General features: G+C 32.2%; 1 protein-coding gene and 1 long non-coding RNA gene across 3 annotated transcripts in view; both read right to left on the bottom strand.

Annotated features, from left to right (window-relative positions):
* LOC149480808 (uncharacterized) overlaps positions 1-15,176 on the bottom strand; it is a 369,189-nt gene that overhangs the window by 101,244 nt on the left and 252,769 nt on the right. The gene's annotated exons all lie outside the window — the stretch shown is intronic.
* Positions 1-15,176, bottom strand: part of LOC149480817 (uncharacterized) — a 109,737-nt gene that overhangs the window by 6,002 nt on the left and 88,559 nt on the right. For both annotated transcript variants that reach the window (XM_089705735.1, XM_089705736.1), the window contains exons 4-5: positions 14,893-15,101; positions 14,255-14,427 (exon numbers count right to left, since the gene is read on the bottom strand). In XM_089705735.1, coding sequence (XP_089561861.1) covers positions 14,255-14,427; positions 14,893-15,101 — 382 coding nt within the window. The remainder of the gene's footprint in view (positions 1-14,254; positions 14,428-14,892; positions 15,102-15,176) is intronic.

Below are 15,176 nucleotides of genomic sequence, written 5' to 3'. Positions count from 1 at the left end.
ATTGTTAACAAGCGTGTTAAAAACCAATAATGGAGAAGCTTTGGACAAAAAAGAGCGCGTGTGCCGGGCACACGTGACAAAAGTGAAGCTTTCTTGCCAAGATTCAAAGATACCAAAATCGTCGCCTTACTCCATGGCGTGATGGTATTGCCCCGCGACCTTGAAATTTTACTCACAACACGCCTAAAAAAGTTTCACTTCAAAAATAATTTGTATTTTTGACACATAAACTACTTTGTTTGAAATTTTACCTAAAACGAAACTTTTTTTTTACGATATGAGCTTACAACTATTTAATATAAGTTGTAGTCGTATTTGAAACTTCATAAAATCCATTAATTACCACGTCAATAATGTACCACAATAGCGTAGTTATAAAACATTACAGGTCGGGTTTGACCGCGGTGGAATTTCATTTCCTACGCCAGCAGTTAGCTTGCGTCGATAGCCATTCTGCCCACCATACACTAAAGTGCAGTAACAGCAAAATCACGATTTCGAGTAAAACGCATTTAAAGTTAAGAATTGATTTTAAAAAATCAACAGAATGATAAGCAAAAAAATTTGAATGCAGAAAGGTTGTAAAGGCATAGGTTCACACGTTAAAGCAATAAAAAAAAAATATATCTTAATAACTGAATTTATTATGGCCATTTATTCTTTTTGGTGCCTATTACTGCATAGCCTTTTTTGTAAAAAATACCATTTTAAACTTAGTAAAATGCAGCAAAAAGCCCTATTACTGCGTTTGGATCAGTTATTTTGTCAAGAAACCCAACTAACATGCAGTAAGGTCAAAAAAATACTGCATTTTAGTTAGTTTTTTAAGAAAAAAGTGTTCAATTTACTAGTGCAGTAAGAAAAATAGCTAGTTCACAGTTGCAGTATTTAAAACATTAACTGCACTTTAGCTAGGAATAATCATATCTGTGTCATTATGCTATCCAAGCTAATCTGCAGTAATGCTGTATTTTACTGCGTGTTAGTCAGTTTATAATGATAAAAGAATGTTAAGTATTCACAACTAAAATGCGACAAGCTTTGATTTTACTGCATTTTAGTTGGGAGTTCGTGACAATAAATTGTATTTTCTTAATTCAAACTCAAACTCAAACTCAAACTCAAACTCAAACTCAAACATTTATTTATTCAATTAGACTTCTTCTAGAAGCACTTTTGAAACGTCATTAAGTACATATTTTAACATTTACCACCGATTCGGAAAGCAGTATCTACGGAGAAGAATCGGCAAGAAACTCCATAGTTGCTCTTTTTAATCATGTCAGATTTACAATTTTACAAATTACATATGTAATAATATCATAATATTATATTATCATAATATTATATTATCATAATATGCCAAAGAACTGTCCTGTGGTTTTTACGCGACAACCCTCCATGGGTTTTTATCTTCCATATATTCCTTAATACTGTAATAGGCTCTCTTGACAAGTACATTTTTTATATAAGATTTAAATTTAGAACTACTTAACTCTTTAATATTATGAGGAATTCTGTTGTAAAAGCGTATACCTTGGCCCATAAATGAATTTTTAACTTTAGCTAGCCGGAATAATGGCATTTCAATTTTATTTCTGTTTCTGTTTCTTAATTTGCAGTAAAAATAGCTTGTATGGCGGTAAATTTTACTGCGTATTAATTTTTTTTTTAATTTTTTTCCAGAAATATAAAACTATCTAAAGAACTGTAAAATTATATTGCTTACTGCATTTTAGTTATGAAACCTTAAAATTTAATCTGCAGTATAATTTATACTGTATTTTAGTTGGGAAATCACGCCAAATTGTTAATTTTTTTCGTTTGCAGTAAGTGAAAACTGTTAAATAAAAACCATTCTTATAGTCTTAGAAATAAGTAAGTTAATTCAATAGAAAGCTTAAGAAACCCGCTTTCAGAATCACTAATAAAACGAAAAATCACAAAAGGGCTGTTACTGCTCTTTAGTCTCTGGTGGGCAGCATTTGCATAGAGAGCTGGATAAATATTCAACTTTTTATGGGAACCATTTTGCGAACTATGAATTGGTGTATGTGTGTGTGTGTGTGTGTGTGTGTAATAGTTGTTAAGTTTGATAATAAATCAATGTAAATAAACATGGTCATGTACGTACCAATTAAATTGACTGTGATTGACTGTTGAAAATAGATAAAATTTATAAAATTGAAGCTCACGTTTTATCGGTATTTTTAATGTATTGTGACGCTTCATAGAGCTTTATTTCATTTTGATAAACGTTATCGTTTCTGTATATAATAAAAAGACAAAATTTGGTTTAAAGTCAAGATTCGCTAACCTAACCTCATTATAAGCATTATCATACTAAATTACATTGAATTCAAAATCAATCTATTATATCCCGATAGTAGACACAAAGCCACAGACAGACAAATATTTCCCTTCGTCGTAAATATAGAAAGTCATCCAGTACTTATTACTTCATGTCACATTCACTATGGCAGGAATCCGAGACGGTCTTGAGCTGAGTTTATTTCTTCTGAAATTGGACTTTGAACTTGCGTATTGATATGGAGCTGTTAAATTGAATTAATGGGTTTTGTTGAGGAAATCGATATAGAGCTGATAAATTATTCGATTTTGTTTATGCCTTTTATTCTAAAAAAGAGTGGATCAAAGCTACATTTCGGAACTCAGCAGTCAGCGTATAAATAAAAACAAAGTCTATGAAAGCGGAATTACGGCTTGTGGTTAGTGACTAACAAACCGAGTTTTAAATTAAAGTATTTCTGTAAAAACTATTAACTAATATATTTTATATTGAAACCTTTGTACTTTAATTATTACAAAACTAGTATTAGTAGACAACAATTCTCAAACAAAAACAAGAGATATTCCTTAAAAAACCGAACTAAATTCAAAGCATATCACGTCTTGGTAATAGCTATTAAATTAAAAGCGGTCGTAAAGGTCGAATGAAAAGTGTCGAGTAAACAATAGCATGTTAACATGTGATTAACCAACAGCGGCTGCAGCGCTTGCAGGAAGTCGTAAAGCGGTTCCGGCGACGACCATATTGGTATCAAAACGTAAAAACTATTCGTTCTTTGTAGATGTGAGAGATTTTAGAATTTCAACATTAGTCCATCGCTATGTGAAAATAAGTGAAAAATGACAAAGAAAAATATTTAAGAGTATAATGCTCCCTCTCTATGTCTTAACAACTCTACCTAATTACAACATAAATGTACAATACAATAATCACCGACAATTTGTCGACACTTTAAAATAAATACGATTTTGTAAGGTTTTCACGTTATAATAGTTAACACCTATAATGGGCTGTTAACGAAAAATGTATTGTTAAAGAAATAATTGGTTTAAGCACAGAAACGCGTGTTCTCGTAATTGACGTTGTAACAGCGTTGAAAATTATTTTTACCTTACTTTGTTCGAAGAACAATGAAATCTATGTTACTATGTGCTATTGTGATGTGAAACTATGAAATTTCATCGGAATTAGTTCAGTATTTTTCGTATTAGAGTCATGTCTTAATATGTAACAGTTTACTTTGAATCTTGTATTTAATAAAGACAGAAGATACACATTAAAATTAAATTAAAACAATCGTGTTCTAGTTAATTTTTAAAACGTCATTTGCCTCGGAATATAACACGTAAAAATATTTTTCTTTCATATCTCATTAGATATTCAGACCTCAACACAAAAATAACACAACATTATTAAACAATACATTAAAATTAATCGCGATTTTTTCATATTATTATTTTACCCGCTGTAAGGTGTAATGTGACACCAGCCTTATTGCAGGCGGTTCCGTAGGCACGTACTAGTCATTAAAAAGCACCGCATTTAGATGTCTTTTAATTTCGAAAAATAGAAAAGATGTTAAATCATACTAAAGTATATAGTCTCTTCATGGTCCGAATTCCGATGAGTTTTATTTTATTTGGTTTCGTTTAAGCTATAAATGTAAAATTTTAGAAGACTTGTAAAAATGGTAATAAAGTGGCTTTTATTAGAAATAAAATAATAAATAGTTATTAGCTGTACAATTTTTTTCTTATAGCAAATTATTCTTTATTATTTGCTTTTTATGTAAAAAGGAATGGTTTTATCCTACATCGAGTACATAATACAACGAAAAGCGATATCATTATTTGAAACAAGTAAAAGCTATAGAAGAACCATTAATAATTCATCCCAAAGAAACAACAAATAAATATCTCTCCAATATATCGTAAGTAATAACGGTTATAAAAATATCCTCGGGGAATAGAAAACAATTCACTTATAAACAATTTGGGAAACAATCTATAGAAATAACGTTAGCGACATCACGTAGGATTTCAATACAGGAGGTCACTGGGAATTGGGAATATCAAAATTGTTGACCCCACGGCTACGTGACGACTGCCAACGGAGGTGTGCGATGGTAGACTGAGAGATCGTTTTTTTTTAACCAGCTTGAAGTTTTTTTTTTTTTGATGCTGGCTTGTTGTGTTTTGGTAATATAGTTACTGGCTGATTATAAAACAAAAAAAAAACTATTGTTCTTGGAATACCCATTTCGCTTTTCAGACTCTTAGTTCTAATTTCCAAATAATACACACAATAAATAGCATGGAGGAAGATTGCTAAAACAGTTAGTAGCAAAGAAAATCGACCGAATTATTGTGATTCATTTGCAAACAAGACCGATTTTCAGGGCTTTGAATTTAAATGTATTTCTTTTTCAATAAAAGAAAAACTAACACTAATAAATATGTGTATGTGTATCTGTAGTATTCTAGCATAGTTATAAGAAAATTGTTACCAACGACCTATTAGAAAGTAAAGCTTTTATTTAAAAATCGTAAGCCAATACTATATTCTATATTATTATTATTACTAAATCCGCCGCCGCCTCTCGTACTACACCAATTTCGGGCTCAGTGTAATGCCCATCACGCTCCTAGTTTATCGAGGACGCGCTGTGAATACTCCTTCGTTATGTTGTAAATAATTATTCCAAGGAAATTGCTGCTTTTGCACTTTATACATTATTTTATTTATTATTGAATAAAGTTAATTAATTTATAAGTAATAAGCAAATGTATAAATTATTAAAAGGTTAGATACGCGCGCCATTTTCAAGTTTTTTGGTTTTTATTTGTGCTTGTGTTACTCGTAAACATATGATCCAGTATTTTACATTAACTAAACAAATTGCTTACATATAAGGTTTAAATTACCTTAAAATTGGATAGTCTATTTGCATATTGAATTCCAGTCAAAATGGGTGTGTTATAGTTTTAACGAACAAGAATTTTGTAACATCCGTACATTTTTTTTTACATACATATATTTTACCTAGTAATATTATTCTGTTTAAGTATATCCATTTTTCATTTAGAAAGTATCTACAACTTGGTTCATTCATTTTTCAAGATTTTAGGATACATTACTTCAGATAAATTCATTCACCGTGATCGATATCCTAATCACATAAAATCCATCCAAACAGAGGGTCCTTATAAACAAACATACAAACTATACCCCATATGTTTTATTCCCTATCAAGTTAAAGCTGCCCCATTAAGAATTAGGGTTCCGTAAGCAGGATCGCATAAGTTATGTGACTTAGCGGTAAGACTCTAATCTGTGGAGACAACACATTACTGAACTTTGTAGTAGATACCTTCTTTTTACCAACTTTAAGAAAAGAGGGTTGGGACCTGGAAGAGTTTTCATTATTTGGCTGTTAATTTCTTTTAGCAGTAATTAATAGTTAGATATGTTTTAAGTTGTTGTAGTCCAAGTTATAATCTTATATATAAAATTCTCGTGTCACAATGTTAGTCTCCTCCGAAACGGGTGGACCGATTCTCATGAAATTTTCTGTGCATATCGGGTAAGTCTGAGAATCGGCCAACATCTATTTTTCATATGTACCACGGGCGAAGCCGGGGCGGACCGCTAGTTAAGTTATAACTTTCTACGAAAATATAGCTTTCTACGAAAAATCTAACACTCAAAGAATTTTTCAAATCGGACCCGTAGTTCCTGGGATAAGAGCGTTCAACTAATCAAACAAACTTTATAAAATTAGTACTAGTATTTATTTGAATTCACGAAATATCAAAATTCATTAATCTATACTAATATTATAAAGAGGAAAGGTTTGTATGTATGTATGTATGGTTTTCACGCATAAAGTACAGCACCGATTTTGATGAAATTTGGCACAGATAATCTTTAGACCCTGATAAAGAACATAGGCTACCTTTTATTGCGAAATATGTACCACGGGCGAAGCCGGGGCGGACCGCTAGTAAATAATAGACGAAAGTACAAAGTTTAATATATAATAATTTGGAAAATCCAAAAGTGCACGCCTCATAATTTTTTTTAATAATTATTTATTAATTATTATTTTTGTTTATTTAATAACAATTAAACCACATCGAATCAGACCCTGAAAAATGAAAGGGTTCTATTCCTGAGCATACTCAAGCGTAAGAGAAAAAAAAGACTCGATTAGTAAAGTATTTCGGTCGCTATCGTGTTAACAAGAAAATCCTCCGCACATACAGACACACGGACGTCCAAGACAGAACTTTTTTAAACTGTTTTTTAACTAGTTTAAATAACAAAAATGACATCAAAAATATCATGAATGTTAAAAATAGTGTTTTTTCTTAATATGTGTGTGTATGTATTATCTTACAATTAGTGCAATGTATGATACATAAAGACATTTTAAGTTTGAAAAATCAGATGTTTTGCGCGAAGTGACAGTAGTACCCACCTCAACGCTTCGCTTATGAGGCGTGCAATATGTTTCATTTAGCTCACAAGGTTAGCTAGAAATTAGAATCCGTTTGATAGATATAAGAGAAGTAATTTAGAATTTACAATCACACCATCCGGATCCCAAATAATTCCCAGTAAAATGAAATGAGATCAAAGCAGGGCTTTTGAAACTGTACCTTATACTTAAGTGGCGAAGTTAATTGCCTGAAAAAGTGGATATAAATTATCTTCCAAGTTTTAGCTTTTCCAATATTTATCTTAACTTGAACGTTTTAATGATTTTTAATTGGTTTTCTTATTCAATTTGGAAGGAATCGTAACATTGATTTGAAAAGCAAAGGTTTTGGACGAAACGTTAATGATGTTAAAATTTAAGAGAAATACGTAAAAAGTCTTTGAAGTGATTTTTGATATGTTCTTCAGAAAATCTGTTTATTTTAATTAAAATCTTTAAAATTAATTTCATAAATATAATATTAAGTTAATGATATAACTAATTTGAATTAAACGTCGTGTTAAAAATTGTCCCAAGTTGATCATGTCTCTGATCTTATTATTATCGTGAATTATATAGTGTAGCAATTTAAATTTTACGCGTAAACTCAATTTTCCGTACACGAATATACATTTGGAGGTATATTACAAAAATTGTATTAAAACTGTCCCCGGAGACGATAACTGGATTCCGGGATAATTTCCCGCGGCTCGTTTATTCCGGGATGTATCGGAAAAACCGTTTCCCGGCTATCCATCTGAGTTGTCATGTTTTAATTGCGCTTCATTTGCTATTTTTCGTGCGGGCAAGTTTTGGGTACGGTGTGCAAAAAAGGTTTTAGTATTTTTGTTTTGTTTGGTTTTACAAAGGATTTACTAGTTCTTACTTAGTAACTTTTTTGAAATATTATGTTGCTTTTGCATGTCATGTTTATGGTCATTTTTAAAGAACATAAGGTCATTTTAATATTACCTATATTTTTCAATATACATATTAAAATGTATTATAATGGCTTAAAAATGTTGATAAACAAGGTATTATTTTCAAGCATTATAACATGTATGCAGAAATATAACATGAAGCGGGAATAATCCTCTTATGAGATTATTTCAGTATCGTGAACAGTTTTATATGAAATAATAAATAACATCAGTACAGCTGAATCATTAGTATGAGATTATATTTTCAGGTTTTTAAATTTTTTCTTTTCTAATCTTTAAAATTTTCAAATGTTTCTAAACCAGTTTAAGTCTACAAAACAATAAGTACAACTTATTTAAAATATCTGTTACATTAGAGAGGAATAGGCCTTTTTTGCTGACGGTACACAAATCTAAGCCCCCATGAAATGCGACGGTAGCAAATTGATGGATGCGGTCCCAAATATTAACACTGCTAAATGACTTATTGGTACACGGCCAGCATAAAGTTGCATGTCAATGGACAGCTACAAAGGGGTATAACATTTGCGTTAATTAAAGACATAGATGGATTAGGTAAGGTCAGCAAAAAAATGTATGATGAAAGTTTTCCATGTAAGTTGCGTAATATTTCTTTATTACTAGAGTTACTATTAAAATGTTTTGCTTGCATAATAGCACTTTTAAATCTGAATGTTACGCTTTCATGGTTAAACTGTTGAAGCGATAATCATGAAATTTGGTAGTTATATAGTTGATATGTGCTACATTTATATATTTTAAGTTGTGAAGTTGCCTACAAAAATATATATGGCCATTAATATACAACAAAAGCTACTTTCAATATAATTAGAGTCCACTTATCTCTCGTTTGTCCAAGATAAAAGTAGCCTAAATGCTTATCAAAATTATTTAATCTATAAATAAGAAGGATTTTTCTATTTAACACTAAACTATCTTGTTTTTCTTTTGATACATTTTCCTGCCTTTATCTAATTGTTGTTTACGTGCAAAGAAAAGCTTGCATGAGTTTCTAAACGCGGCTATCAAGGTAACAAAGACAAAGAGCACAAAGGGGTTTGTTTGGTTTAGGCATACCTCTGCACCGTGTTGTGTGGTCATTGGGGTAAACTGATGGCGATGAAAATTTAAAGAACAAATAATTTTTTATCATTTTTTTTCTCTATGTGTTATTTTCTATTGACAAATCGATGTCGAACAACAAGCAAACAATAAACATAAATTTAGTATACTGGTCAAAATAAAAAAAGACCATTCAGCGAGCACAGAGACAAATAGATCATTTAGAAAACAAAAGTATATATTTTAATAATATAAATAGTTTATACCGACATGAGATCAACCACACCTTGAAACCACCTCTGTCCTCTCAAAGATCCAGTTATGTTGCTGAATGTATTAATGTTTAGTGTGACTTTTTAAGGGTCTCTACGTAAAATCGCCACCGCTTATAACTTATAACAGCCTTTAATTAACAGTCAACTCGAAAAATATATTTTGCTTTACCACTTTATATGAAGTTTGTGTGCCTCATATAAAATCGCTACGGCTTATAGCTTATACCACACATAACAGCGTATCCACAGGGGATGTTGCGGGCACGCGTATCGCCTTCGCTTTAATAATGAAATTAGCCGATGGCTGAACACTTAACGATGTGACCGCTGGGAGCAGATGTTTGTTGTATTGCAATTAAACGCCTTTTATTTAAGGTTTTATGGTTTAATATTTTTATTGCTGATTTAGCTGAAATTTCAATGGTTTGGGATCATGGATGTTTGATGCTTTTTCGACTAAAACTTTGATACTATTAACGGCTGATTAAATCTGTTTCAAACTGTAGAGATAAATTGTAATTTGAATTTGCATGCGAGTGAAACCGCAGACTGAAACTAGTTAGGTTATAATATTTGTTTGATCTACAGGCTCAATTGATGATTAATAATTGTATTACGGCATTAATAATTTGTCTGCATTCATTAGGATAGCGGCTTTTCCATTTATCACTTAGGTACATTTAAATCAATTTTACTATTTTTGAAGTAATAGAGCATACAAAGCTTCATAATTCATATTAAAGGGAGTTCAGTATCATTATTTCTAAACGTATTTTACACCACACAAACCGTCCAAATCAACAAATAACTATTAGTATCTAATGAAAATCAACAGCAATTTGGTAGATAATGCAAGCGGCGCCGCGGGCACGAACTAGTGCAGATATTAATTGCGACCACAGCATTAGGGGTTGTCAGGTTATTACAGGGGTGATTTGTGGGGGTGTAATCAGCACTAACATTAAATTGGGTAACATGTGCAATTTGAGTACTTTTGAGGTTTTAATTTGTGGGAAAATTAGGGAAAATAATTATAATAGGTAGGTACTGTTTTGTGTGAGTAAATATCGTCTATGTATTGTCACGTTTTAAAGTGATGACGAGTGACAACGGAATAAGAATATTGTCTGTATTAAACGTTTTTTATAATTTTTTACGGATTTAAATGGCAGATCTATAGATGATAAACGTATGTTTTAAGACTTATAGACATCTCGTACCTCATTAAATGCCTGGTTGGTTTATGATACGATTTGAGATGTATAAATAGGCAAGGCCGAGACAAAAGCCTGGCTTAAAAAACGACTTACATCATATATTATACAGCAGACTGAATACATATGAATTATTATTTCAAATGCCAATTAATTTAATTTTTTATCGCGCATATAGGCTTTAATTTATTGACCATCATAAAAAATATTACATAATTACCCGTATATTTTGCTGTAAGGCTTTATCTACGAGTTTGCAAATTAATTCAGACACGTGCCAAATAAATTGCAAAAATATTAATCAAAACAACAATTTTTTATTAGCCCATGATTGACATGTTCGTTAAATTTTAATATCGATAACCGTTTCATAAAAACTGTTCTGTTATGATGGAGGAGGCGACGGCTGAAATCTCTTTTTAATTAAAATACAGACAGGTATTCCTTCCCATAAATCCCCCTAAGATTAGAAAAAAATTAAAAGAAAAAAAAATGTTCAAAAGTATTTAAAAGACGTAAGAAATAAAAATTGTTGAAAATTATTTTAAAGATACTTATAATATGGTAGAAGAGTAATGTATGAAAGTTTGCTTTTCCCTGTTCGTTAGTTTGTAAAAACTTAAACCAAACTCTGGAACTGCCAATTATGAATTTTCTTTACAAGTAGAAAGCTTCATGGTATCTGAGTGACGTAGGTATCATTTTAATTAATATTTTATCATATAAGCTGCGTGATATTAATAGCACACACTCATCATACGAAACCCCATAACAATGAATAGACAACTATTGAGAGAAACTATTAAGAACTAAGTCCAAACGTGACCCAATTTATATCATGCTCCACTTCCAAACAAGATTTCATGTTAATTTCATAAAATATTCAACGTATACGCACTGAGTGCGATGGGAACATAAATTGATATTTATACCCATCCAGGGACACATGTCCCGCGTCTTTACTTCTTATTTGGAATATTTTAGGAGTTATGTTAAATTCCTTTTCATATCCTATTCTTTGTCTGAATAAGTTCGGTACGGAATGTGCGTTTCTAAGGACAATATGAATATTGTATACATACGTCGTATATTTTTGATGAAAGGGACGCTGTCAATAATATAGTTTAGATAAGTCCGAGTCCATAATAAAATAAGCCCCGACTAGCTTCATTTCTTATTTTGTAACTTAAGGCTCAATTTTACGAAATGCAAGATAATTCAAATCAAGAAATTATTTCATTCTTTACATCTTTTTGCAGATCTTTGAATTAGATCTCATATAACATTTCATCAACAACAACCATAATTAAGTGTTAACAATACTTCCCAAAAATACTGTAATCTTTACTACTTAGTATCACATAACATAGGAATTTCCCAGTCACCTCTCGCACTGCAATGTCAAGTGGCCCATTATGATATTGCCGTAACAGCCGACGTCAGAGGGCGCGACTAGCAAATATTTGCAAGCATGATTTATGCGACCCTTGGCTTGTCATTTTTAACATTGAATAGATGGAAGACCAGGCTATGAATAATGGCTGACAGTTTTAGTATAAGCTAATAGTGTTCTGGATTGATTTAATAGGTAGCAAAAAGTTATAGTTGTTATAAAAGAGGACAGTTTCGTAACATACGAACTTTAATTGTTAATCGTAAAGTCGATTTAAAAAGAAAATACATACAATTGAAATAAATAAAATTTTATTCAGGAATAGTCATCCTGTTAGGAAAATTAAATACAAAATCGTAATGGAATACACTTTAAAGTTTAAATCTTTGAGTTAAGTACTATAGTTAATATACACTTTCAAAAACCGCCAAAAAATGCAACGGCCCTTCACGCCTCCAACACGTAAGAAAAATGAAATGATTCAACCCAAACATACTCTCTCATAATCAAAATTAATAACAATACCAAAACACCAATCACTCCCCATTTTACCTATAACTTGGTAGTTGGTACCACCATTAAGAAATTGCGTATTTGACGTGTGACGTCAGAGGGCACGTCTCACAAATATTTGGCCATGGTTAGGACGGTCCTTGGCAATGACTAACATATAACGAGTATGGGTTTCCGTTTGTGTGAACAAATAAAGGATTTTTTAAGGAAAATATTAATAACTACAGCTGTTACCTGTGATTTAGTTTAAATGAAAATAACTTCTTTAATCATGAATTGATAAAATAAGTACGAAATGCATATCAAGTGATGATTGCCATTTGCCATATATTATGAGTTATGACAGTTAAAATATCGGTAGAGGTTTTAAAGATTCGCGCATTCAAACTTACGGACATACCTAAAAAATCCTAGTCATTGTAGTCTTTACATAGATTTTCATATACAAATAGCCATGGTTTGAATTCTGTTGAAAATGGACGAATGTTCTCAATTCGTAACAGAGATAACATCAATGCTATTCTACACTTATTAATAAAACATAGATAGACACATTCATTTCATAGTGATGGACAATGTTACGATTTATGAGAAGACAACTACAAAATGATGTCCATAAAGATCGTAATCGCTCTTATTCTTATCTCAAGCAATATTGTGAATGCATTCATAAATTGGTATCAGGGAATAATATTCCTACTTGTATTATTATTAATTAATACGAAAATATGTCTGTATGTCTTTATTTCATGCCGAAACGGCAATTTTATGAAAAGATTTTTGTGTCTGGAAATAGGTTAGTATTTTAGATACTTTTTACCGATGTAGAATATCTCATTGCTATGGGATTTCCTGGGCAAAGCAGCGAGCCGTAACTCGTAAGCTAGTCAGATAAACATAATTTTCATTCGAGATATAAGGAACTCGCTTCAGGCGCTCCAACCCTAAACATTTCACCATAAAAGTATTTGAATTATCTCCCAAGTTTTGTTTGGAGAACCCTAAATCTACGTTAATTTCTTTGTTTGCTGTAACTTGGAGTGTTTTAAAGTTTTCAAATGTAATAAATGTGTTTGATATTGTTATGGATGTTTTAGCTAATTAATAGTATAATTTAAAATTGTACAGATTCTTTAAAAAGAGTTTGTTTCGTTTTCCGAAATTTTATACAATTGAATATAGCGATCTTAACTATTATGTTTACGTTGAAGTTGAATACGAGTAAAGAATATATTTATTATTTAATGTTATTTTGTTTCAACTAAATTAATAAATACTATTTTTACTTTCCCGATTAATACATCTAAAAAGCTAATCATTTCTAGAGGCTCACGAGTCACGCCTCAAGTCAAACTATTCCATTCATATTATCATTAATATCATTCCTCACAGTGAAAGCTAAACCCAAAACAAAAGACGGTCCACTCCCAAATCCTGAGGCCTGTCATTTAAATATCGGCTAAGTAGGTCAAACGGACAAATGGGAGAAATGAAAAATTGATGCGGCGTCGATCTGAAGATTAGACGCTTTTGTCGAGGTTTAATGTGATAAAGACGGCATTTCATTTCGTTTTAAATGGAATGATAATCATGATTGTTTCGGATTTCTAAAGGACTTATTGATTTTTGTGGGATATTGGGAAATGACTTAATTTTCTATTGACTGTAATTTAAGGTGGCGAAAAATATTTTTTTAGAAATATGTACGTTCGTGAAGTTTACTGGATCATCTATCGAACATTATAGTTTATACACAATTATTTCAACAATTCAACGTTGCAAAGCGTCGACACCTCCGCCACATGTGCCTCCGCGTCTTGAACTGTGCCACGGGCTGCACGTGCACAATGCAAGTTTCGGGCTACACGTGCCAAGCGCAAATGACGAGCTGCACAACGCAAGTCGCGGGCTGCACGAACACAGCGTAAGTCGCGGGCTGCACGTGCCAAGCGCAAGTGACGAGCTGCAAGTCGTGGGCTGCACGTATACAGCGCAAATTGCATTGGACTTGGGGCAGTTATACACACAGAACTATATCGATATAGTTCTAAGGTTATACACGTACCTTAACAACTTGACGTCCCACAGCGCCAGCACCTCCGGGGGCCTACACGCGCACAGCGCAAGGCGCGGGCCGCACGCGTGCAAGCGCACCGGCCCGGGCTTCGCCCCCGAGGCGCTTGGAGCGGATATTAGAACTGCTGCGAATTCCTTGCTGCTACCGAGGTTGTGTTGCACCTGTGATAAATTATATGTTGTAAGTAGCTTAACGCAGATTTCATTATGCACCCATAGAAATTTCCATTATTTTTATTTGTGTATGATTTTTTAAAGCCCGTATACCTACCATAAATAAGACCTATTCATATTAATTTTTTGATCTAATTTATCAAAATCTGTTCAGTAGTATTGCTATAAAAATTGCTCAAACTTAAGTTTAATATTGTATGCATGAGTTTGTGACTGTAATTATTTGCGTCACACATCCTTATATTATAATACTTATCACTTATTTGAACTACGTAATTTATTACAAAATGTACCACTACAGAATCAAATAAAACATCAACCCATCATCGTCATTAACACCATCATTAAAAAGTTCTAATTCTCTCTCAATATTTCTCTAGTTCAATCTCATAATTAGGTAAATACCAAGTTAAGTAAGTTTTTAAGTAAGCTCCTAAAAGTTATAAATCTTACCTTGACTCGCCACTGTATCAAAATCTCCCTAGTATCGAACGCGAGCACGGGCACCACGTCTTCACACAAAATGGCGAGCGTGTTCGACTCCTTGTCCAACGTGAAACCGGACTCAAAGCCCAGGTATTGTTGCAGGGAAAGCGAGGCTTTGGTTTGCCCGTTCTTTTGCCGCTCTTTCAAGTCTTTGTATAGCTGCAGGTGGACGCAATCTGAAAGAATAAAAAGGAAAAACATTAAGAAAGATGAGCTTAAAATATAGAACACAAAGTATGATAGGATAATTA

Source organism: Colias philodice, chromosome 17 (assembly GCF_061535455.1).
Source record: "Colias philodice isolate Cphi_HAF_F1 chromosome 17, ilColPhil1 Martin Lab GWU primary, whole genome shotgun sequence".
Classification (NCBI taxonomy): domain Eukaryota; kingdom Metazoa; phylum Arthropoda; class Insecta; order Lepidoptera; family Pieridae; genus Colias; species Colias philodice.
Note: the sequence above shows the minus strand (reverse complement) of the source record. Positions and strands in the feature narration are given on the sequence as shown.